The sequence below is a fragment of the Hyaena hyaena genome, unplaced genomic scaffold (genome assembly GCF_003009895.1).
Source record: "Hyaena hyaena isolate Hyena2069 unplaced genomic scaffold, ASM300989v1 scaffold_9, whole genome shotgun sequence".
Classification (NCBI taxonomy): domain Eukaryota; kingdom Metazoa; phylum Chordata; class Mammalia; order Carnivora; family Hyaenidae; genus Hyaena; species Hyaena hyaena.
Window position 1 is genome coordinate 2,919,853 of NW_024080641.1, and position 24,679 is coordinate 2,944,531.

Sequence of the window (24,679 nt, forward strand, 5' to 3'; positions counted from 1 at the left end):
CGCTTGCTACAGCTTTTTTTTTTTTTTTTTAAGAAACCAGAGCCGGCCCTCGCTTAGTTTTGTTCCCGGCTAAGTACTTGACTGCGTTCCCAAACCAGTTTCAGTATCCGTCGGCAGAGGGCGCAAAAAAAAGGCAGAGCCGATGCCTCACCGCTTACGCTTCTCCTAATGAAGAACCCCGCGAGATAAGGCGCGGAGGCGGGGCCTAAGCGGTGCGCAGGAGACCTGTCAAACCGGGACAGGGGCGGGGCGTAGCTTGCGGCCAGGGCCGGGAGCTGTCACGTGAGGGTCGGTGGTCAGCTGACTGCGGCGCAAGTTCCAAGGGGAAGTACGGGCCGAGATGGAGGATGCTGCTGATTGGTGGAGCAGGAGCCACAGTATAGCACTTCAGGGTCGAGTCTTTGACGGCGGGGACCACGATTGGCTTATGCGAGTCACGTGGGATGTCGTAGCGCGCACCAGGAAGAGTGGGGCGTCCTGCGCGGCTGTATGCGCAAGCGTCGAAGCGGCGGCTCGCCGATTGGAGGCCGTGAGTCACGGGGCGGGGTGCGGCGGATGGCGGGGGCGTGGCCGGCAGGGCGCGCGCACCTCTACCAGGCCGCTGGTTGGACCGCGCAGGTCACATGGTGCCGGGCAGCAGGGGGCGCGCGCCGGTGCGACGTCAACGCAGCCCGCTAAGCTTCCCCCGACTTGTCTACCGCGGCAGGGCCGCGGCTGAGTCCCCCGTGGGCCCGGGTCCGGCCGTTTGCTGAGTACCTTCGCGGCCGCCATGGACAACTCCGGGAAGGAAGCGGAGGCGATGGCGCTGCTGGCCGAGGCGGAGCGCAAAGTGAAAAACTCACAGTCCTTCTTCTCGGGCCTGTTTGGGTAAGAACCATGCCGAGGGGTCGGCGGGGACCTATGCCGAGAGGACGAAGGAGTCACGGCCTGAAGTGACGGAGTAGAGTCGCGGGGCTCGAGCCTAGAGAACGGAGGGGATTCCCGGAGGAGGAGCCACGGTCTAAAGTAGCAGAGAGGACACCGGCCAAGGGCCGGGGGGGGCCGGGCTGTGGGAGCTCGGTTTGAAGAGAGACCGTCTGAGATGGTGGGAGGGCCGCGAGCTGAGGGCACCCAAACGGGCAGCAGCGTCTTGAGGCGATAAGGGGATCCAGACTGAAGATGGGTCAAGAGGCAGGAGGCGGACCTGGGCCGAGGGGACATGGCCTGAGGCCTTGAAGGGGACCGATCTGGGAGAGAAGCCGAGTCCGGTAGTCTTTTGGAGCGGCTCTAGGAGAACCTGTTTGAAGGATCCCTGATGGGCATGGTGGGCCCCGGGGCTGAGGACACCTGCCCGAGGGATTGACCTTTCTCCAGGGCGCGCAGCCGTGGGTTTGCAGGAGCTCCTGGTGATGGGGTGACAGGGTCAGGGCTTAGGTGATCCCGGGAGTGAGGAGTCCAAGTCTGGGGCGTGTGAGGGTGCTTGAGAGAAAGCTGCGTGAACCGGGGAAAGAGCTTGGACGTGAGGTGCTGAAGAGCACTGAGGACTCTGTGGGGCTGTTTTAGTCCGTCTGAGCCTCTGTAACAAAACCGCCTCCTACGGGTGACTTATGAACCACAGAAACTTAGCTTTAAGTTTTGGAGGCTACAAGTCCAAGGTCAGGGTCCTAGCAGATTTGGTGTCTGGTGAGGGCCTGCTGCCTGTGGACAGCCACCCCGTCACCTCGTCCTCATGTTGCGGAAGGGGTGAACTGGTCCCCTGGGGTCTCTTTTATAAAGGCACTTCCCCCTTTGGGAGGTGACCTAATCCCTCCCAAAGCCCCCATCTCCCCGCGTCATCATCTTGGAGCTTAGGATCTCGGCACATGACATTTGGGGGCACACAGTCCATGACAGGGCCAGCCTTGGATGGTCCCCATTTGCTTCTTACAAGGGACTGCGGCAGCTGGAGTGGGGGAGACGTTGGGTCGGGAGAGTGCAGGCAGTGACGGCAACGATAGCAGGTAATATTTATGATTAAGTGCTCGGATCCTGAGTCAGATCTGGGCCGGGCACTCTGAACCCTTGCATTGAACCTGAGAGGCTGGACGGATTACTTTGCCCGGTTCCCCAGTAAGTGGGAGACCTGGCCCGTTTGCTCCCAGAACTTGCTCCCACACTGATCTCTCCCCGAGGCTGGTGCCCGATTCTGGACGCTACACTTAAGAAAGATGTTGGCCCACTTAGGAGGAGCTGGTAAGTTAGGGAGCTCCCTCCCTGTAAGCCCCCCTCCCTCCCTGCCCCACATGGCAGTTTTCTCCAGCTGTTTAACGAACGCACCCCAGTCCCTTCCAGCTCCAAAAGCAGTTGAGACGGTGCTGGGCGAGGGCGGGGGCACGGACGGGAGCCTGTCTGTCTGAGATCTGGGGGCGTAGCAGGTCATCCCCGAGGAGGACTCCTGGCCAGCCCCCACCCCTGGTACCTCCTCCCCTCTGGAGCTGGACTTCCGTGTGTTGAGCATCTCACAGCGGCCTTTTCTCGAGCCCCCCGTCCCCCAACAGTGGTGTCGGGGACTGGAAAAGGGCGTGTTGGGGCTCAGCTTGTCCCTCATACCCTTCCCTCCCCTTTCAGAAACGTCAGCAGTGACAACATTCCAAATTGAGAGGTCTCTGGTCATGTCAGGGGGCCAAGTAGGCTGGCCCCCACCTGAGATCTGAGACAACCTCGTGTCCTCAGATGTGAGGGCCTTCTTTGTTCCTCTCTGGCTCTGGGATCCCATAGACTAGAGGGCTTTGGTGCAGCCGCCCGCGAGGAAGGTAGTACCAGCCAGTTAGTAGCTCAGAGCCCCTTGTGTGCCTTCCCTCTGGCTCTGACCACCCCCCTCGACCCAGCCAGTGGACGTGGACCTCGGGAGCGGAGCTGTAGGGAATGGGGGAGCAGCCCAGACTTCCCCTCTGGAAGCAAAACGATGGAGATTTCCTGAGCAAAGCACAAATGGTGGGAAAGGAGCGGGGACCAGAGAGACGCATTCTTTCCCTCTTCCTGCCCCGGGGCTTCAGATGGATCCAGAAACTTCCCCCACTTTGCCCCTTTGGAATTGTAGAAATTCAGAATGGTGGCTCTGTCCCCTGGGGCTTTTCCTTGGCCCTCACGATTCCACCCATGCCCCCCATCCCCTGCTGACCAAAATCCGAGATAAAAACTTCTTTCCGCCGTAATGCTACCATTGGTGGGAAGTTTTTTCCACCTGTGAGATGAAAACCATAACGATGCGTACTTCATAGGGCGGCACATGAAACAGTGAGCCTGACCTCTGTGTTCTTAATTTATTTTTTAATGTTCTTATTTTTTTGAGAGAGAGAGACAGCATGAGTAGGGAAGGGTCAGAGAGAGAGGGAGACACAGAATCCAAAGCAGGCTGCAGGCTCTGAGCTAGCTATCAGTACAGAGCTCGCGGGGCTCCAACCCATGAACTGTAGGATCGTGACCTGAGCCAAAGTTGGACGCTTAACCAACTGAGCCACCCAGGCGCCCCAGTACTTAACTGTTATAAAGTATCGTTATCGGAAGTTGAGCTGGAGGTACCAGAGAAATACAGATGTTAGGTTGTTCCATGTACAAAGAGCACATTTCTAAAGATGAGAAATTGACAAATCAGTTCCTGGGTTTTTTTTTAATGTTTTATTTACTTCCGAGGGAGAGAGAGAGACCGAGTGAGCAGGGGAGGGTTAGAGAAAGAGGGAGACACAGAATCTGAAACAGGCTCCAGGCTCTGAGCTGGCTGTCAGCACAGAGCCCAACACGAGGCTCAGACCCACGAACCGTGAGATCATGACCTGAGCCGAAGTTGGACGCTCAACCGACTGAGCCACCCAGGCGCCCCATTCAGTTCCTATTTAAACTGCTTGTGAGGCACCAGCAACCCCCCACCCCACCCCCCGAGCCCTAGAGGCGGGGTTTTGTGAGGGGAGAGTTGGGACAGGGTGGGGGTGCCCTTCGGGACCCGCTCGAGCCCTCAGCTAAGCGTGGTGTGGGCATGGCGGCTTCCGGCCATGCCTTCACCACCTTCCACCTGAGAGTCTACCCAGGTCACCCCTGCCTTTTTCCAGCAGGCACCCTGGGGATTCCTGGCACCCTGCCAGCTGCCACGATCTGCTGAAAACTCGGTGTCCCCTGCCCAGTCCTGGGGCGCCATTTTTCCCCAGGGGATGCAAGGTGTCAGGGTACCGTGGCCATTGTTTGGCTGCAGTCCCGGGACTCTGCCTTTATTGTCGGAGGGGACTGCTACTGTGTGTGGAGCTTGCGGCGTTCCCACGTGGGACGGGGTGGCTGAGAGACAGAGCTCTTTCGGAAACATCTTTTAAGAAGAGAAAACATTCGGTTCTGGGGCTACAGCCAAGTCCTCTCATTAGGGCGCAGAGGGGCATCAGTCCGAGAACCAGCAGAGGACCCGCCGGGCGGGGTCGGCCCCTGCCTCTGCGCTCCCAGTCAGGAAAGCGGTGGCCCGTAAATCCGCACCATCAGCACAATGCAGTAAAGGGTGGGGCGGGCCCAAGGCCCCAGGCTCTGTGAACACCAGAAGGCCAAGCTGCCCAGCTAACCTGGGGGCCGGGCGGGCTGGAGGTAAGACCCACACTGAGATCGGAACTAGGTAAACATTTCTGGAACGTGCTCTCTCTGCCAGCCGGATAAGTGCCCAGCTGAGCACCTGCTGCGGGGTGGGCGCTTTCCCAGATGCCGGCACGCTTCCGGCACCCGCCAGGCCCGGAGTCTCACCCCCAGACACAGGGAGCCGGGCCTCACCGCAGCCCCTGACTTTTCCAGCACCCCAGGTGACTCTAGAATTCCCATTGCCAGGTGGCCAGCAGCCCTCCGAGTGTATTTCTCCTCCTCATAATAGCCGCCGTTTGAGCACCTGCTCTGTTCTGGCCTTGGTGCCAGGAACCGCGCACGCGGCCTCCCTCGTCCCCACGGAGGCTCATTGCCTCTGATACAGGCCAAGGACCTGAGGCTCTGGGGTGGCCAGCCTAAGGTCCCGCGGTTCCGAGAGTGCCTGAAACTGATTTTGGCTCGGGTCTCTTGCCTCCTGGATCCATTCTGTTTCTGCGTTTCATTCTTTACGGGCATGCCACGAGAGGGTCCTGCGATGGTGTCAGAACGGGGCAGTTAGTGTGTGACCTGTTATTCTTTCATCATCGTTCCTGGCAGGGGGACCTAGGCCCTGGCCCGCAGGAGCTCAGACACTAGGCCTTGCGGGTGGCATGGGAGGAGGCACCCGGGCACCCCGCAGTCTGACCCTGACAGCTTGCACAGTCAGCAGAGGAGCAGAGCTGGTGGCTGCTGGCTCCCTGAGCCAGGCAGGCCTTCCGGTCTTCCAGTCTTCTTTCTGCCTGTGGCATAAATGGGGGTTCTGTGGGGGGCCGGTTTACTGACTCCCTCCCTTGCCCAGAGGCAGCCCAGCGCTGCCCCAGCAGAGAGCAGCGTGTACTTGTGGGTGATGCTAATCTGCACAGCATTGGCTGTTTAATCTGGAGGAGAGGCAAGAGCAGGCAGGGACCTTGTCCGCCTTCTTGTTTGTTTTTTTTTTAATGTTTATTTTTGAGAGAGCGGGGGAGGGGCAGAGAGAAGGGGACAGAGGAGCCAAAGCCCTGCTGACAGCAGCGAGCCTGATGTGGGGCTAGTACCCACACACCGCGGTATCATGACCCAAGCCTGTCAGATGCTCACCCCGCTGAGTCACGCAGGTGTCCCCTCCCTCCCCCCTTTCTCATCTTCCAGAAGACTTGGGTGAGGAAGCCTCCCAGATCTCTCGAGGGAGTGAGAAGCAAGGCAGGGCTGGATCTCCAGGCCCCGAGGCCTGCATCTGGTCCCTGCCACCTTCTGGCAGTGCGGGCTTGGGGAAGCCCTTAACCCATCCGAGCCCTGGCTCCTCCTCAGTGAAGCAGGGCCAGTACCCAAAGCCTTACACTGAGGAACGCCGTGCTCCTTCCGGCTGAGTGCTTTAGGTCATCATAATGACGTAGAGAAGACAGGTAGAAGGGCAGAGAAGGTCAGGGTGGGCACGGGCCTTTGGGTCCATTCTTCCCACGCTGGACACTGGAGGATCCAAGAAACTGAGGCGCAGGCCGCGGGGAGTGATGAGGACCTAAAACGGGGGGCCACGCGGCCTGCCTTGTGAGGCCCGTGGGAGAGCGCAGGTGGGGTGGGTGGCCTGTTTCTGGGAGCCAGGAAGCGCCCGGGGGATGGAGGAAGGAGTGGGGAGACCGAGAGTGTGCCCCACAGACCCCCCCACCCCGGTCCGCAGCCCACCGGGCCTTCTGTGCATGCTGGCACCGTGCTCCCCTCTCCATATGGCAGTCGCTGGAGGTTGGTGGCTGTGCCTGAGAGCCCTGAGACTGCTTCCTCTGCCTGGGGAGGGGGCAGAGAGCAGAGCCGAGTGGGTAATTATAGACAGCCCTCCACCAGGCTGGTCCAGACCAGTTTCCTCTATTCCTGGCATGGCTCGTGGCTCACAGGCAGCTTGGGGGAGGTCTGTGGGGGAGGGACAGCCAGCTGTCGCCTGTGCTGCCTGCCGCTGGGCCCAGCTAGCTGCGCTGGGTGTCCTGCGGGCAGCACGGGAGAAAGCCTGGGCTCTTCCCGGCAGCGACTTTGCGGGGCTCTGATGAGGGCTCTGACCCCAGCAAGAAGCCCCGTGGCACCCTGTGGAATCACCCTGCTGGGAGACAGCTTGCTAGCGCACTCCCTCAGCCACAGACCTCCCCGTGACGTCAGCACAGGGCCCAGGCCTGGCCCCTGGCCTCCAGCACGGGGTCTCCCACCCGCCCGCTCAGCCTTGTTTCCTACCAGTCCCTGCAGCGCAGCCATCCAGACCCACTGCCGTTCCCCCACCTGCTGCCTGGAATGCTCGTCCCTCTTTCCTGGGGCGGCTGCCTAGTCACCTTCGAGGCCTGAGCTGAAGTCTCACGTGCTCCCAGTGGCCTGCCCTGATGTGCCTGTCCAGGGACACCCCCTGCCCCCAGCCTCTCTGTGCTCGCTCACTCCTCACGTCGCCTTGCTGATTTGCTGTGTACCGAGGGCTGGGTCCTTCTCTGTTTACCACCACATCTGGCTCGGAATAAGTGCTCACGTCTGTTCCCCAGATGACTAAGCAGCGGTGTGCATGGCTTCCCCTTCAGGATCTGTCAGTGACCCTGGGCATGTCTCTCACCCCCTCTGGGAGCTCCATTTCCACCTTCTAAACAAAGAGGATGGGACTCCATAGATGCCCCCTGTCATCGCCTGGCGATGGCAGTGGCCAGGCCTCGCGTCCACGGGTTGGGGGGAGAGGTCGGCCGAGTAGACGTTAATCCCTCCGGCTTTCCCACTCTGCCATCTGAGTGGCTGAGCCAGCGCAGGCCTGGCCTGGCATCACAGCATTTCAGGCCAGCAGCTGACAGGCTTTGTGTCCTGTGTTCCCTCTGTCCCGCTGAGCTGAAACAGGCCAGCTGGGGCCGACCGTTCATTGCCTCTCACCCTGCTCTGGGCCTCTCTGTGGGTTGGACCATTTCTGCTCATCCAGGAGCCCGAGGTTTTTTCCAGAGCATGTCTGAATCTGGACAGAACCTAACTGTTCCCACAAAGAAGGGAAGGATGAGCTAGGGGGCCCCGGGATGGGGAGACCCAGGATTTCAGTCTGTGAACACATCCATCCCCTTTAAGTATAAGAACCTTCCAGAGAAGGTCTCCCTGAGGATTTTGTTGTGAGGCCCCAAAGGACCCTACGCCTGTGAAGGCCCCTCACCTCCCCGAGGCCCAGAGTGGGTTCGAAAGAAGTCCCTCCAAGCAGGGGCCCCAAGCTTTCATCTAAAGAAGGACCTTACCTGCTGCAGTTTGGATTCGGGAAGCCAGGATCCCAGCCCTAGTTGGCCTGCCCGGGGTTGGGGGTGGGAGGGTGTCCCCTCGCTGACACAGCCTGATTCAGACAGAACAGGTCACCGAGGGCCCAGATCAGCCCTTTCCCTCCGGGCCCAGATCAGCCCTTTCCCTCCGAGACTCACCTGATCTTTCTGAATCACCCAGGACAATGGTTTCAAAAGCCTGATTCCGGCCCCACCCAGACCTGGAGGGAGGGAGTTCTTCAGGGGAGGGTGGCTAGGAGGCTCTGTGATTACCTTGACCAGCTCTGGTGATGGGAAGGAATGGGCCTGCTGCGTTAGCGGTATGGGGTGAAGGCATGCCCCCAAATTCCACTTGGAGGTCCCCCAGCGGTGGGGCTGGCGAGTTTCCGGGGCCGGTGGACACGGGGGAGGGGTGACAGGAAAGATGATCTGTGTGGCTTTACTGTTGGAAAATACATCTACTCTCCTTCAAAACGAAACACCGGTTGATGTCCGCAAAGAGAGAATCTGAAATCGTTTGGGAGAACTGAGCGTGTAGGATGTTTTCCCTACTGCTTGTGTGGGCGTTTGAACCCTTACAGGGACCACAGACCCCATGGGCTGAGCCCGGTTGCATTGTTGGAGGCGGAAGGACAGACACGTGGCGGCGACTCTGACGAGGGTCTAACAAAGGGTCCCCCGGTTCAGGAAGAGCTTCGGATGCACCGACCGCTCGGGGGATCAGGAAGTCAGGAGAAAGCTGCCCAAACAGAACTCCCCTTTTTTTCCCCCGTTAACGTACTCCTTTGTGTGTCTCCGGCCCCTACTCTTACACAATAAGTTCTTTGAAGGTCGTTCTGGCATCTTAAACAATTCTGTACTGAACATCCTTACGACTTTTCTGATCGGTTTCTTGGGATAAAGTGGCAGAAATGTAATTTGTGGCTGGACCACAGAACCGAGTGTAAATCCTGGTACTTAAAAGAGAAACGTTTGTTCTTTGTATTCTCTCTCTGTACGTTTTAATAGATAAAGTACGCAGACGATAAAGAATTCAGACAGTACCAGCCAGGAGCGCAGTGACTAATCCTGTCTGCCACACCGCCTCCAAAAGGAGTGCCCTGGCTAGTTTTCTGTGTTAATCTGCTCAGGCCTGAGGTAGCCATGACACAGGGCAGGGTCAAGAGGTCTTCCCGAACAACCACAGTGGGGCAAGCCGTGGGACCGAGGCGCTGGAGACTGGCCAAGGCTCCTCCCCCAAAATGCTCTTCGCGGCCTCTCGGAAGAGGTGGGGTGGGGGAACAATGCGCACAGAGCCTGGGAACCCACGGGCACTGAGCGGGAGTGGAAAAGGCTGTCCGAGGCAGGGCTCACGAGGCGGTCTGGAAGCCCCCCCCCCCCAAGTGAGGGCAGCCCACGACTCCCCAGCAGAGTGTGTCTGTCCCCGGGCACGGAGGCCACGGACTCCATCTCCTCTGCGCCCTCAGTGGCGGCGGCGGGCTTGCCGGGGAGGTTACGGGGGTGGGGACGCATCTGCGCTGGCCCTGGGGCAGGACCTTGCCCTTCGGTACCGGGCCGCCCGTCTCATCTTTCCCCTTCTCTCCTCAGAGGCTCATCCAAAATAGAGGAGGCCTGTGAGATCTACACCCGGGCGGCGAACATGTTCAAGATGGCCAAAAACTGGAGCGGTAAGTGATCCCTGCCACAGCTCCTTTGTGGTCGTGTCTGTTTTCCCTCCGCTTCGGTCCTGAAGGCCTGACCTGGGGGTGCGCCTTGCAGCCCCCCCAACTCCTCACCTTTCTTTGCCGTCTCTGACATCAGAAACCCATCGGCCTGCCATTGGCTCATTTTGAGCCCACAGGGCTGTTTTACGTGGGTCACAGGACCTTGGGGAGGGGCCTCCAAGGCTGAGGGTAGATGGGCTCCCGAATCGAGGTGGCTCTTTGATGGGTTTCTCCACAGCCTCGGGACGGCTCAGCTTTCCCCGGAAGCCGCTCCCTAGTGCTGTCCCCGGTGTGTCTGACTTCTGGGCCCGGGCGGCCATTCCACTGGGTCCAGCAGTAACAGTAATCATTAACCATTTGTTGGGCGCCAGGCGTGCTTTCCGTGGCACGGCAGGCACAGCAGCCCTGTGAGGGCCGGTACCGTCCGTGCCCCGTCTGTGCCCCGTGGCGGGAAACTGAGGCTTGGCCCAGCCCCACGCGCGAGCGAGTGGTGGGAATGAGAACTCAGAAAGCAGAGCTCCGGCCCGGGAGTGGAGCGTTCAGCCTGCCCCTGGGTTGCTCCCTGACCTCTGAAGCCAGCGTGACTCAGGTCTGTGTCATGGCAAGGCGGCCATCAAGGAGATCTAGCGAAGACAGGTTCAGGTTTGGGGCCCACAGAGGAGCGTTCTGACCAGAAGGAGATGAAACCTGAAACAGGCCCCTAGAAACAGTGAGAAGGGCCCCGGGTGGGACAGCTTCTCCTCGCTTTCTGAGGATGGTTTTGGTTTCCAGGAAATCGGAAGTGTTTTCCCTAAGCTTTTGCAAGATATATTGTGCGTGAGGCTTCACACTGGGGATAATTTTAGGCTTCCGAACTAATAAGGTACCTTTAGAAAAAGAATGCTTGTTCATTTGTTTTAGGGTTTGTTTATTTTGAGGAAGAGAGAAAGCAGGAATCAGGGAGAGACAGAGGGAGGGAGCGAATCCCAAGCAGGTTCCACGCTGTCAGCACAGAGCCCAACGCGGGGCTCGATCCCACAAACCGTGAGATCGTGACCTGAGCCAAAGTCGATGTTTAACCGACTGAGCCACCCAGGCGCCCCAGGATATTTATTTTCCAATCACATAGATGGTCCTTTGCCTCTAAAATGTGTTACTCCAGCCCTACTTCTCTGGCTGTTCAAATAAAAGTCTTGGGGTATTTTTCGTTTTTCTGCAACGACACTACTCTTTTGGACATTTTCCACTCAAGCCCGTCAAACTGATAAATCTTACATACCGAGAACCTGAGCTTCCCTGTCTTCCCACTGCCTTGAAGTTACAGAACAGAGCCAGGCCCTCCGGTCCCCTTCGGCTCAGGAATTGTGTGATTCAGATCCTGCTGGTGGAGGGTGAAGGGCCGCATGGGGTCTGTTGGAGGCTGGCTGAGCTGAAGGTGGGGCTGGAGCTCCCTGGTTAGCGCAGCCCCACCCCTGCCCTCCAGCCCGGAGGACGGGAGACCCCATGGTGTCCTGCATGCCACCGGGCGGTTTAGGAGACAGACATGTGACCAGAATGGCTTCGGACCAGTGCAACTAAGGACGGGATGGACTAGGCTTCCCGTGTGGTCGCTGCTGCCTTCTGCCATGGTCACTTGTCTCCATTGGGGCCACCGCAGGGCTTTGTTGGGGATAGTGTGTGTATCCTTCGTAGCTCTCAGCCCTGCCTGCCTTCTCCCTGCATCTTTAGACGTGGTGGCCCTGGAGATGTCGGCAAAGGCTGCAGTCAGGGCTATGGGAGTTGAGCTGGCTTCAGCCTGGCCCTCTCTTCAGATACCCGGGAATCAGAGTGTCTTTCCTCTTCCTCACCTCCGAGTCCACCTCATGGGCCTTCCGGAGCCTCGACCTCGGGGTCAGGGGGCCCGAAGTCGAGGCCTCCACTTCGGCTCAACCCAGGCTCGTCCCTCCCTCTCCCAGGACCCCTCTGCCTTCTTGGGAGAGCCTCCTCCCCAGTGCGGCGTCTGAGTGGCTGGTGGTAAGTGGAACCCCGCTCAGGCTGAGATCATTCTTTTCTGTTCCAGCTGCCGGAAACGCTTTCTGCCAGGCGGCCCAGCTGCACCTGCAGCTCCAGAGCAAACATGACGCGGCCACCTGCTTCGTGGAAGCCGGCAACGCGTTCAAGAAGGCTGACCCCCAAGGTGAGCCTCCATGCGGCCCCGGGGCTGGCCGAGCGCTCCCCGGAGAGGTCCTCAGGTGCCCGCGAGGCTCCAGCGCCCGGACGCTCGAACCACACAGTTGGCTCCCTTCCGGTTGGCATTTGCATCCCGCTCCAAGCCTCCGCCTCCCCCTGCTGCTCGGCGTCCGCCTCGCGGCTGATCGCTTCCCTCTGAGGCCGGGAGCATTTGGGAGTGGGCGTGACACTGCAGACCCGTCGCATGCCAAGGGAGAGGAAAATCTGTTCTGTTGTCAGAATTAACATGCAGGAGGGGGTGGGAGGGGGTTCTGAGCCCAGCCAGGTAGGAGGTGCTGCCGAAAAAGGAGCGGAAATTATCCTGACCTGGCTTCCCAACGCGCTGGGGGGGGATCGGAACGGAGCCCGAGATGCGGGCGCCAGAGAACAACTTACTTAAGAAGAGGGAGTGTTTGCGGCTAGAAGCCCGGTTTGGGATGGACTCCGGCGAGAAGGCCACGTGTCCCCCCGAGTTCCTCCTAAGGAACAGGCACAGCCCAGCGGGTACCGGGCTCTGGGGCCTCACGGAGCCCGGGAACTCGGTTCTTTTTTTTCCATCCTGGTGTCAGACGCAGGTGGCTGGCTTTTTTCATTTTAGCAAGCACAGAGACCTTCTTTTCAAGTGAACCTGTGTTGTCACTCTTTGCTCAGAAGAGAGTAGGGAACGTGAGAATAGAAAAAGAGGTGACTAACCTCGGAGTAGAGACCTGCCCTTCCCCAGAGAACCCAGAGTGTGTGCATGGGTGGGTAAGCACGGTCCACACCCCCGTGCTCCGTAGTCGTTGGCAGGTCCTTACCGATTCAGGGGATGTTTAGTTCCCAGCCGGGGGCTTGATCGGTGTAGACCAAGGGGCTTTTCTGTGTCCCCAGACTTGAAGGGCCACTGCTTCGCAGCTGGGTGTGTTGCAGGCATTGGCCCGAGGGTTCGCTTGGTGGGCTCGGGCCAGGCACAAACCTGGGCGGAGGCCTTGTGATGGGAGGGCCGCCGCAGGCTGCGTGGGCAGCGTGATGGGGACCCAGGAACTTCTGTGTCTGTTCCCTGCCCCCATCCCCTGGAGCTCCCCGACCCAGCCTGCCCTCTGCCCCCTGGGGAGCCGCTCTGTCTGGCAGAGCTGCCTTGGCATCTGGAGCGTTGAGCCGCTGCCCCTGCGTGACTGGAAGGACTCGTTCTTCCAGCAGGAGTTGAGGGCCAGGCTTGGTGACACGTGCGCGGCGCTGTTTGCTCTTTAAACAGACCTCTGCGCCTCTCTTGGACGGGCCCCCACCTGGTGCTGTGATGCCGCGTCCTTGATCACCTGGCTTTTGATCTGAGCCTTTTCAGCGGAGGCTCAGCACGGCAGGGGGTGCATTGGGTGCTAGGGCCTGGGCCAGGGTGTGCCCCCCCCCCCCCCCCGTGCCTGTACTTAGTAAGCACAGAGGGTGGCGCAGGCATCCCCACACCGGTGGGAAAGCAATGACATCGGCTGTTGTGGGGCCCAGATGTGGTTTGCTGCCCTGGGAGCTGAGGCGGGGAGGGGGTGTGTTTGGGGTGCGGAGACCCTTTCAGGGAACAAGAGGGGGCAGGGATGAGGGGGGAGAGACTGGTTGGGGCAGAGCCAAGACCAAGTTCCTCGGCTGGAGCGCCAGCTGCTTGGAGCCAAGTCCCGGCACCGCCGCCTCCCGACCACACACCCCAGTAGTAGCTTGCAGAGTGTGTGGCCAAGTGTGGTCCCCCGGTCTGAACAGAGCCTGTTCCCTGTGGCCTTGGGCAGTCACTTAATCCTCCGGGCGTCCTGTTTCCCCGTCTGGTGGAGCAGAGACCACAGGTGAGGGAACGCACCGACCTGCCCAGCACGGCACCTGGTGCGCGGCAAGTATCTAGGAAGGGGTGGCCCTCGGCTCCCGGCGTACAGAGGCCCGGCCGCCCCCAGCCTCTTCCCCTTGGCCTTGCACCTCAGGAAACAGGGCCTGCTCAGAACCCTGCAGGGTTTCCCTGAGCTGTCACCTCACCCGCCTCGAAGGCGTGTGTCCTGTGTCCGCATCTTCTATGAGAGTCATGGAGGGCCCTCCCCTGGAGAGGCGGCTGGTGTCGCTCACAAGACCTGCCAGAGCCAGCCAGGGTGGAAGGGAAGGAGTCGGTGCCTGTCACCGAATCTGCCCAGAGTGTGGGGGGGGGGGGGGGGGTGGTGATCTGCCATCCTCTTCGTGGCTGGGGGTGCGGGGAAGTGACACCATAGCTGTCAGTGGCTCCCAGCCACCTGATAGCCAGGCCCGGGAGTGCCTACTGCATGGTAGACGTGGCAAAGCCTTTTTTTAACCCGTTCCAATTCCCCATGGGATGTTGTGGTCTGCCCCTGTTTTACCGGGACGGGCTGAGTCCCATGAGGTAGGCTGAGTCCCGGGACTGATCCGGGTAAGTGCAGCCGGACAGTGGGGCCGCTGGAGCGCGGGAGGTGGGCATAGGGCCCCGGGTATGTCTCAGCCAGGCCTTGCCCTCTCTGGGCCATGGCACCCCCCACCCTGTGTCTGAAACCCGTCCAGGGGTGCTCCGGCCGCTCATTGGTGGGGTCCTGGAGACTGGCCATAAGCCAGTGTGTCTAGTTGTCAGTGGCCTGTCTGCCTGAGCTCTCCCCCTGGAGCATCAGCAAGCCGTCTGCTGCTCTCGGGGACCGTTGCCCTGAGTCAGGAGCAGGCGCGAAGGGGACTTAGCCCCGTGAGTCCATGTTGCCGCCTGGGGGGCAAGCCTCCTGTGCCCACGGCCACTGCAGGGGCTGAGCCTTGCCGACAGCCCTCAGCCCGGTGCCAGCAGGCCTGTGGGGACAGCTGGGGGCCACTGGTCCCCTCCTGGGCTGCTCACCAGGCCAGGTGCCAGGCTGGGCTCTCTGGTGTTCTGGAAGGGGGCGCCGCAGGCACCCCCTGGGGTGGAAGACGGAGCAGGAGTGGGATGTGCGGGGCCAGCTCCTTATCGCTATGTTGCGGCTCATCGCTGGTTCTTCGATTCCAGAAACACTCTGTTCCAAAATATGTGTCTGTGCCAAAGTGAGACTATATCTCTATTTCTTTTCCCCTGTGCCCTCTCCTTTTTCTCTTCCTCTGCTTGCTTTCTGCCTCCTTTTCTCTCACGCACGTGCCTTGAGCTTCCAGCTGCCTCGGATCCTTGACCGGAAAGGCATACGTTCTCCGAACCCTCCCGGCATCCCCAGAGCCTGCATGATCAAACCTGCAGACACGTCCCCCAGGGTAGGGCTGACAGCCATCCCCTTTTTTGCCTGTAAATTTAGGGGAGCTGTGGGCTCCCTGAAGGCCCAGCCACAGTCAGGCTAAGAGCCTCTGTTCACCTGTCTCCCCAGGTCATGAAACCCTCAGGGCCTCAGCAGGCGCCAGGCTGGGCTCCTGTGTGGCCTCTCAGCCCAGCACTCTGGGGGGGGGGGGGGGACCCTGGACAGCAGGGGGACCTTCCAGCCTCACCCCAGCATGGAACCCACATCCTCTGTCTGTTGGGGCTCTCTGTCCTTCCCCCCCGCACCTCCCCCAACACCCAGTCTTCTGAGTCGCATGAAAAGGGATCCAGCCCCAGAGCTCATCTCTGTCTGCTAGAAAATGCCTCCCACTCATGCTGCTCGCTCTCCTCCAAATAACGTGTCAAGAAAGGGGGAGAAAAAAGCAATAGCCGAATTGAAGATCTTGGAAGAGGTAGTGCAGTGAAGGTGCCGGATCCCCTCTTCTGGGCCCTGGTGTTTGCTCTGCAGGGGACACGTGTGGTGTGAGGAGCTGGGGGAAGGCGGGCTGAGAGCCGAGGGCTCCACCGCATGCTGAGAAATGATGGAGATTCCAGCCCAAGGGGCCTCCATGTCCCCGTGTCCAGCCCCCTCCTGCCGTAGATGGGGGCCAGACAGGCACAGGGGACCATGGCAGACTCGGGGTCCTGCAGTGACAGGGTACCAGAGCCCTGGTGGGCGTCCCTCGGATGTCAGGCTTGGCCGTCCCTGGAGGGCAGGGCCTCAGTGGGCCTGGCTCAAAACACCACCCATGGGAGTCTGGCTCTCAGCCTGAGCGTATCCATCTGGTCCCTGAGGTTGTGGGCAAGGTGGCAGCATTGTGGCAGCTTGAGGGAGAGGACAGCCCTCAGCAGGTCACGGTCTGCACGGTACGTTAGTCTGAGCGCATTTCCTGGGGCTCGGGGATCCCTTCACCTCCCCTCTCCCCACGGCCACGAGCAGAGCAGAGCACCTGCCCTCCTCTTCCTCCTCCTCCTCTGCCTCCTCGTCCTCCGGGCTTCTGCTGAAATGACTTCTTTTTCTTACTTCTCTCTGCTTCCCTTTTTCTCTCCCCAGAGGCCATTAACTGCTTGATGAGAGCAATCGAGATCTACACGGACATGGTAAGGGTCCCTGCCTGCCCCCCTCCTCCTGCCCCACCACCTTGCTCCGGCCTGCCCTTCCCGGCGCCAGCACCAGGAGCAGGTGCAGGGGCAGTGGGGGGGGGGGGTCACCCGTGCCACCGGCCTGGCTCCTGGCAGTGGCTCCCACCACAGCACCGGGGCCATCCTGGTCTTCGTTTGTAAAGTCATAGCTATCGGGGGCCTTTCCCCTCGCCGTTCCTTCCCTTCCTGCATCCCATGTGACTAGCAGGCTGGAGGGGAGGCGGGACCCAGAGTTGGCTCGGCCAGCTCCTGCCCTGCCCCCAGGAGCATCCCCACGACAGCTGAGACCCAGAGGCGGCCCTGCAGGGAACCAGGACCAGAGACCAAAGCCAGGCTCAGGCTCCTGTCCACTCCGCTTGCATCTCCGCTCTCCGCCTCTGTCTCGCCAGCCCCCTCCCCGGGCGGGAACCGGGTCCTGCCCGCTGCAGGTCCAGGGCAGTGCTGGAGTGTCGTAGTCAGAGCAGGGACAGCAGCTGAGCCAGTCCCCCGCCAGTCCCCCTCCAGTCCCCCTCCGCCAAGCAGTATGACACTCCCCTGCAGCAGCCCTGTCAGGTGGAAAGTCTCACCCCATTGATGGTGGGGGTCCCCAGACAAGTGATGTGCTTGCCCAGGGACACACACCTGCCAACAGGAGTTGCTGAGGCCCAAAACTAGGCCTTTCCCGATGTCTCTTGGCCAGTGAGGTGTCTGTAGACCAGCCCCATGTGCCGAGCAGCCCACCAGGCCCCCCTGCGCCAGGTGGAGGCCAGTAGCCGGTGCTTAGTTCCTTCGGAAGCTAGAGCCGTGCATGCCTTGGGGGAGGCTGGGGGTGGCCGGTGAGGGGCTGTCTCCATGGCCACATGGGGGGAAGGGGAGGCCAGGAAGTGTTCCCTGTGCAGTGTGGATGCTCGGACCTTCTTTCTCCAGGGCTTTTATCCAGTGGCTGCGGGCCAGCCTTTCCCCTTCCCCTTCCCTGAGCCGTCTGTCCAGTACCTCCCTAGGCCGGGGCCTCTGCCGGGTACCGAGCACGCACGTTATCTCTGGCCCTGCCCCGCCCACCCGTGCCGCTGCAGACAGGATGGACACAGAGGCTGCGTGCGGAGGGCTTGCCCAAGGTCCCCCCATCGGGCCAGCGCAGAGACCAGGCCTCTCACCCAAGCCTCCTGTTTAGGGCCCCTCAGTGCCCTCTCGTACACACCTCACCCCCAGAGCTGGGGGGCAGGAAAGCCCTAGCTCTGGGGACCTGGAGGGGCGAGGAAGGGCTGGGCTGGGGCGCCGGGGACATCGCTCGTCACAGACGGCTCTTCCCATGTCCCACCCAGGGCCGATTCACGATCGCAGCCAAGCACCACATCTCCATTGCTGAGATCTATGAGACGGAGCTGGTGGACATTGAGAAGGTGAGCGGCAGTCGGGGAGGCCACGTGGTGGGGGGGACTGCAGCGGTCTGGCCCTGGGGCTGGGTGGGGCTCGTGTCCACGTGCGGAGACCTCCGGTGGCCGAGGGAAGGGGCGCGGGGCGTTGGCAGGGTGTGGGTCGAGGGCCCCTGACGTGCCGCAGGCAGGGCCAGGCCAGGCCAAGGCGGACTAGGGTTGCATCGCCTCCCCGTGTCTCCCCAGGCCATCGCCCACTACGAGCAGTCTGCAGACTACTACAAAGGAGAGGAGTCCAACAGGTACCCAGCAGCGGGCTTCCCCCCCTCCACCGCCCTCCCTGGTCCCCCATCCCCCCCCACTGACCTCTTCCCCCGTCCACACAGCTCAGCCAACAAGTGTCTGCTGAAGGTGGCTGGCTACGCGGCACAGCTGGAGCAATACCAGAAGGCCATTGACATCTATGAGCAGGTGGGGACAATTGGGGCCCGTCATCCCCGCACACACACCCCCACCCCACCCCACCTCCCGTCACCTCCCTGGCACTCATCCTGTCCTCACTGTAAAACCTCTCTCCACCCACAACTCCGCGCCGTGTCCCCGCCCTTGCCCTCTCCCTGTGTGTGTCCCACAGAGAGCTTCCCCGGGTGGCCCAGGGAAGGGAAGGATCACGGAAGTAGCCGGGGGCGGGAGGGGCGGGGGGGAGGGGCACATGGGTGCGCAGGGGCCCCTGGGCTGTGTGGGGAGGGCTGGGCGGGCTGCGCTGTCCTGGTGGGTTCAGCTTGGCCAAGACAAAGGCGGGCAGCTGGCCGTGGGGGAAAGGGGGGCGGGTGCCACGTCTCATGTTCCCGCTGCCCCTCTGCCCCCCCACTACTGCCCCACGTGTCAGCTTCCCCTCAGGCCTGACAGTGGGTCCGCTTCCTCCCCACTGTCTCGGCCCCCTGGGGGTGGGCCATGGACACCTGGCTTCAGCCCTGTGGCCACACCCACTCCCTGTCGTGGTCCGTGGCTGCCCACACACTGTCGGCTGACTTCTCTGGGCTGGTCCTTGGTCTCCCTGCCCTTGGCGGTTTGTGTTCACCAGGCTCCAGCTGGGGCATGGACACAGCTCGCAGCCGGCCCCCGGGTGCTGGTGGTGACCAGGCCCCGGCTGCCAGCCCCAAGCTCAAGCTGCCCCCTCCACACACGCAGGTGGGAACCAACGCCATGGATAGCCCCCTCCTCAAGTACAGCGCCAAGGACTACTTCTTCAAGGCAGCCCTCTGCCACTTCTGCATCGACATGCTCAATGCCAAGGTGAGTGCCACCCGGCCGGCCGCCCAGGGCCTCCCCTGCCTCCATGGAGCCCTGGGTCTGTCACTAGGCCAGGTCACCTCTCAGCAAGGGGTGAGCCTGTCCCTCACATCTAGTGCCTGACAGTCCGCTGTGGGCAGGACGTGCTCGTTCTCACCGGTTTCTGTCCCTCTTGTCACATGCCTGGTCGCCACAGCTTTTGAGTTTGCCCAGCTCCTGCCTCGCTTGGTGCCGGGCTGTTTCTTCATGAGAGCACGTTCAAGTCCTTACTGCCTCCCTTGGGGTCAGCACCGCTGTTACCCATTCTCCAGATAAGGATGCTGCGGCTGAGACTAGAGTCCCTTATTCAAGGCCACACGGCTGGATTCCAGATCTTTCTGACTCCCAGAGTCACGATTTGAATTGCAGTGTGTGCCCACACCGCCCATTGTCGGGGCCAGTGCCAGCTGACGGGGTGGGGAATGGCGGTGGGAGAGGAGCTCTTCTGGGGTTCGGCATTTCCTGGGGTCTCCAGCCACCCCGCCCCCAGCCTCGTGGTGTGTCTGAACGCCACCTCCAGCCGCTACTCCTACACGTAGGAGGAGGAGATCATTGTGTTTGCTTCCAAAACGGAGGCCACTGTCACTTGGCCCTCCCTGGGGCCACACGGTGGTTAACTGAGAAGCACCGGGCACCAGCGCTGGCACGTACGAGGCACTCACACGAGGCAGGTAGTATTTGCCCCCTGCCTCAGGCACCAGCCTGGGAAACCCTTCTCGTTTCCTCCCCACATGCTGTCACCACGGCCAGGCTTGGCCGAGCACAGCCCTACGGAGATGCCGCACAGAGCCGGGTGACGCTGGAGGCTGGGGGAGGGGCACAGAGGAGAACCCAGGGGCTAGGGGTTTTCAGGTCCCTGTGGCCGCTAGGCTGGCGGCCCTGACGGCCCCCTTCATTAGCTTCTCCCCTTCTTTCCTCCGTCTCAACGTTCAGCTCGCCGTCCAGAAGTACGAGGAGCTGTTCCCTGCGTTCTCCGGCTCCCGGGAGTGCACGCTGATGAAGGTGAGGGCTGGGCGCCTGCCGCTCCCCCTGCGCCTTCCCTGCCTCTGGGCCAGGGCTGGCGGGGGGTGGGGGGGCGGGGGTGGTAGCTGCGGGCTCCGGTCACTGCAACCGCCAACCAAGGTCTATGCCGTGGTTCTTAAGGATGTTTTGGTTTTGTTTTGGTTTTCCTCCTGTGCCGTTTGGGCCTGTTTTCCAGCTGGGGAAAGTAAGGCTCGGGTGGCGGTAGAGACGGCAGGGCCAGGAGGCTGTGTCATTGCGTGCACGCATGTACACAGGGCGGGGCTGCAAACCGCCCCTTCCTTCCTCCCAGCATGGGGGGGGGGCCCTGACCCGCACTGCCACGTGCCGTATGTGTGGGTCTGATCCACGTCAGGCGTGCGGCCGCCCTTGGCCCCTGACCCATCTGCCTGCCATTTTCTTGCAGAAATTGCTGGATGCCCATGAGGAGCAGAACATTGACAGCTACACTGAAGCGGTGAGTGGCTGTGGGGGGGCCGCCCTCCTCAGACACCCCCTAACGGGAACCCGCCCTATCTCCCGCCCTGGCTGTGAACTCCTTTCTCCAGTCACCCCAGAATTCTCACAAGGAGCCCCAGAGGTACAGGGAGGTGTGCTCCCTGCATTAGAGATGGTGGCACTGAGGCGAGGTGAGGAGGCCGAGCTGGGCTGCAGACCCATGTGTGTGTCTGCCCCTGAAGGCCAAGGTCAGGACTCAGAGAGCCCTGGGGAGGGAGGGAGACGAGTCGTGGAAGGGACAGAACCGCCCCACGGAGGTGTTTCTCCCTTTCCTTACTCTGTTCTGAACATTCTGGAACTCTCCTGGGCCCAGCTCAGGTCCAGATTCCGGTGTCTAGACTGTATCTGTCCAGCACATCTCCTGGGGGCCCCTCAGGAATCCTACACCGCCAACGATGACAGGGACCAGAGTCCCTGCGGTCCATCCTGCCCCAGACGGCAGGCGGGACACGGGGAGCCCCTGCCATGGAGAAAGGAGAAGCAGGGCCACCCAGGGCCACAGGCCCCCATCCCCGTGGCGCTGGGAACGGGCCGCCTTCACGCATCCAGGCCTGTTTCCCGTCCAGAAAACGAGGACACTGAGCCACTTTGTGCTGCGAAGTCTTTTCTTTCCTCAGGGAAGCCTTAGAGGGAGCCCCTCCCCTCGCTCCTCCTCCGCGAGGCTGGCTGGGACACATCTAGAGAACTTGGGGACCAGAGGCTCTGGGACCAGGCCCGAGGAGGGAGTCGGGGCGGGCGTGGGACCGGCCCCCTCCGTCACCTCTGCCTTGTGTCGCAGGTGAAGGATTACGACTCCATCTCCCGGCTGGACCAGTGGCTCACCACCATGCTGCTGCGCATCAAGAAGACGATCCAGGGTGACGAGGAGGACCTGCGTTAGGCCCCCCAGCCCCTGGCGCCTGTCTTCCTGCCCCGTCTGCTCCACCCCCGCGCCCCACCAGCGCGTGAGTCCAGAGACGTGAGGCCGACACCTCGGCTGTGAGACGCCCCCCTGCTCCCGTCCCGCGGAGGAGTCTCCGAAAGCCGCAGGGTGGGCTCAGCGCTGCCGTGGGGCCCCCGAGGCCGGGCCTGCCAGCCGGACAGTCCCCCTGTCCTCGCTGTGTCCCTCGCCTCCTTCCCGTTTATTTAAGGCCTCCCCCCCCCAAAGGTGCCCTCCTCCACACCGAACCACAGAGTCTTTGAGACAGGCCTACTTGCTGTGGGTGCCGCCAGGGGTGGGGAGTCAGCATCTGGTCCCCCCGCTCCTGACCAGCCGGGTGGCGAGGCTGGCTTCCGCCTTTCCCACTTGTCCTCCGGCCGAGCCCCGAGCACACGTAGCCGCTGAGATTTGCTCTCCCCACGGGGGCGGGCTCCTTCCCCCCCAGTGCTGGGAGCCTGCACAGCCTCCTGCAGCCCCGACCTCTCAGGATAGATGCATCAAGGCCCTGGAGCTCAGAGGGCCCCCCCGCGCCCCCCCAACGTCTGCGCTTCCCTAGTGCTTTGAGGTTTCGTGGTCGGAAGCTGCAGCTGGCCTGAGAAAGAAAATAAAAAAGAACACTTCGCATGAGTCTGTCTTCCTCCTCGCCTCTGCTGCCCCCTTGTCCCTCCAGGGCTGGTGTCCTGTCTTCCCGTCCCTCCTGGTCCCCACCCTGAGCTCTGAGCACACTTTGTGGGGAAGAAGAGGGTGAATGTGCCTGTGACTCGGGGTGAGGGGGGCTACGGGCTTGGCAGTCTGGGCTCACCTGCCTGATCCCGTGTCCCCTGGGTTCCGTGGACCTCAGTTGCCTCCCCTGGGACAGTGGGTGGTGGGGTCAGCCCTCAGCCGGCTGGAGGATGGAGGGCGACCAGACCAGCAGTAAGAAGGGTGGAAGAGGCCCACCGAACCTCCCGGCCTCCCTTCGTCTCCGCATTGCCCTGAAAGGAGGGTTGAAAGCCCCGGTAGCCTTTGTTCTGGGCGTCCCAGGACAAGGCGGGAGACGTCGTAGGTGGGCGGGGCCGAGGAACGAGTGGGTATCAGAATGGGGAACGACGGGAGTCATCTGCCCTGGAAAGGGGGGCCAGAACCACCCGCCTTGTCCGCACCCCACAGCGTAGGCGTGCATGTAGGTGAGCAGTCCAATGCGCGTGCGTTGTGCCTGACACGGGGCTGGGGCCTGCTCACTGTCGGGGGTCTGGAGCTGGAGGAGGCCCAGTGCTCATGGCACCCAGAGTCACCAAGCCCTGGAACAATAGGAAGTGAATGGGGGGGCGGGGGCAGGGGAGCAGCCCGAGGAGGGGCTGCCTGGGAGACCTGGTCAGGCCCCTCAGAGAGATGCTCCACACGACAGCCTGGAAGAAGCTCAAGAAAGGTTCAGGTTCACAGAAGTTTGAGAAAGAGTGGACTCTGACACCCTGCCCTGGTCCTGTCCCCTTCAGCTCCTCCCGCAGCTCCAGTGGATTGATGATAGCTGCCTAGAGCTCAGTTACAACTCTGGAGAGCTGAGATCGATTACTAATGTCTGCTGTGGGCACAGGCTGAAGGTGAGTGGTGCCTGAATCTGTTGCTGCCATCAGTGGCTGTGCTTAAAATCATTAAAAGTACACAGGCTTGGGTCACAGCACAGTAGACTGGGATTTGGTGGAAGTTACCCACTCTTCTGGGGTTTTTTGTTTTTTGGGTTTTTTTTCCTGAAAATTCCACAGCAACTAGATTCAAATTTGCAACTAGAGATGGAAATCACTAAACAGGACAGTTCTTTCCTTTCCAACCTGTAAGTAACTTCTTTTATTCACTCAAGAAATATTAAGTGTAGTTTAGAGGTTACCACGTGAGGTCGAAGCCTGAGGAAAGCATTGTTCAGAAGCAGATCAGACACTACATTCTACTCAGCAAGTATTTACTAAGCACCTACCGTATGTCACGCCTGGTCTAACCACATCCCCAGACCTGCCCTCTCAGAGGGCAGGAATTGAAAATCCCGAAGTCTGGAATGGACACGAAACCCCTCTTCACCACTGTCCACCTTTGAGAAGTTTCCTCTTATGTTGCCTTTGTTACAACATCCTCATTGGGGTGCCTGGGTGGCTCGGTTGGGTTGAGCGTCCAACTCTTGATTTTGGCTCAGGTCATGATCTCAGGGTGGTGGGATCAAGCCCCACGTCGGGCCCCTCGCCGAGTGTGGAGCCTGCTTGGGATTCTCCCTCTCTCTCTGCCCCTCCCCGACTCCTGCTCTCTCTCCCTCTCTCTCTCTCAAAAAAAAAAAAGTACTTGGTGATTGGCAAAGGGCCCGGCACAGAGTTTGTGGATCTTTAACACATGTTTACTGAAGGCTTTGTGTCCGGACGTGTGGTCCAGGTGCGGGATATCTGACTATGACCAAGGGAGATACGGTCTCTGCCTTCACGGATCTTGCAGTCCGTGTGCGTGCACACATGTGTGTTTGTGCGCGCACACGCATGTTTCTGCAGGGGTTGGGGGTAGTGGTGACAAGATTCTTCCATGTGGCTAGAACAGTTGGACAACTCGTGTCTCCCGGAAATGGTTTACAGGTGTATAGAGTCCCCAAGTCCCTGATGCCCTTCTAGAGACAAAAAAAAAAAGAAAAATCACATATATGAACCCCTTGAAGACCACTGGGTCAGAAACACCTGGTCAAGGTCCAGTCTCCACCATATAATAGCATATCAGAGCCTCAATTTCATCCTCTGTATATTGGGAGAAGCAATCTCTTTGTGCGGTTGCAACAGCTCATTGAGCTAAATGAGCACTTACTATGCTCATTTAAGGATTATTGAGAGCTTACAATATCCCAGCACATAGTAAGTGCTCAATAAATGCTGAGTAGATGGACTGGGTGGTGGTTGTCAGGATTCAGAGATAATCATGGCCAAGATGACTCGCACAAAGTATTCAATAAAGGAGGTGCTTATCTGTCAGGACAGACGGCCAGATCCTTTTTCCTTGGATAGGAATGCATCTCACCATTTTAAAGGTCATGTGATTAAAAAAACAAACTATGGAACTATCTTGCTTGGATTCCAATACTGCTTCTTAGTGAAGCTGTGTGATCTTAGACAACTGGCCTCCTACGTCTGGATTCCATCATAAAACATAGCACCTACCTCAGCCTGCTCATGGGTTTAAATTTTTTTTTAACGTTTTTATTTATTATTGAGAGAGACAAAGCATGAGAATGGGAGGGGCAGAGGGGGGGAGGGAGGGAGACATAGAATCTGAAGCAGGCTCCAGGCTCCAAGCTGTCAGCACAGAGCCCAACGCGGGGCTCAAACTTACAAACCCTGAGATCGTGACCTGAGCAAAGTCGGACACTTAACCAACTGAGCCACCCAGGCGCCCCAACTCGTCGGTTTTAAATAAATCGACAGGTGCAAAAC

The 24,679-nt window shown here is 60.4% G+C and overlaps 1 protein-coding gene across 1 annotated transcript; it reads left to right on the forward strand.

Annotated features, from left to right (window-relative positions):
- The first annotated feature begins 629 nt into the window (after positions 1-629).
- On the forward strand, positions 630-21,872 carry NAPA (NSF attachment protein alpha). Its single transcript, XM_039244524.1, has 11 exons — positions 630-867; positions 9,420-9,499; positions 11,574-11,690; positions 16,036-16,082; positions 17,426-17,503; positions 17,723-17,778; positions 17,863-17,947; positions 18,668-18,772; positions 19,742-19,810; positions 20,235-20,285; positions 21,105-21,872. Exons 1-11 carry the CDS (start codon positions 770-772, stop codon positions 21,204-21,206), a joined length of 888 nt encoding a protein of 295 aa, XP_039100455.1. The 5' UTR covers positions 630-769; the 3' UTR covers positions 21,207-21,872.
- Positions 21,873-24,679: the final 2,807 nt, after the last annotated feature.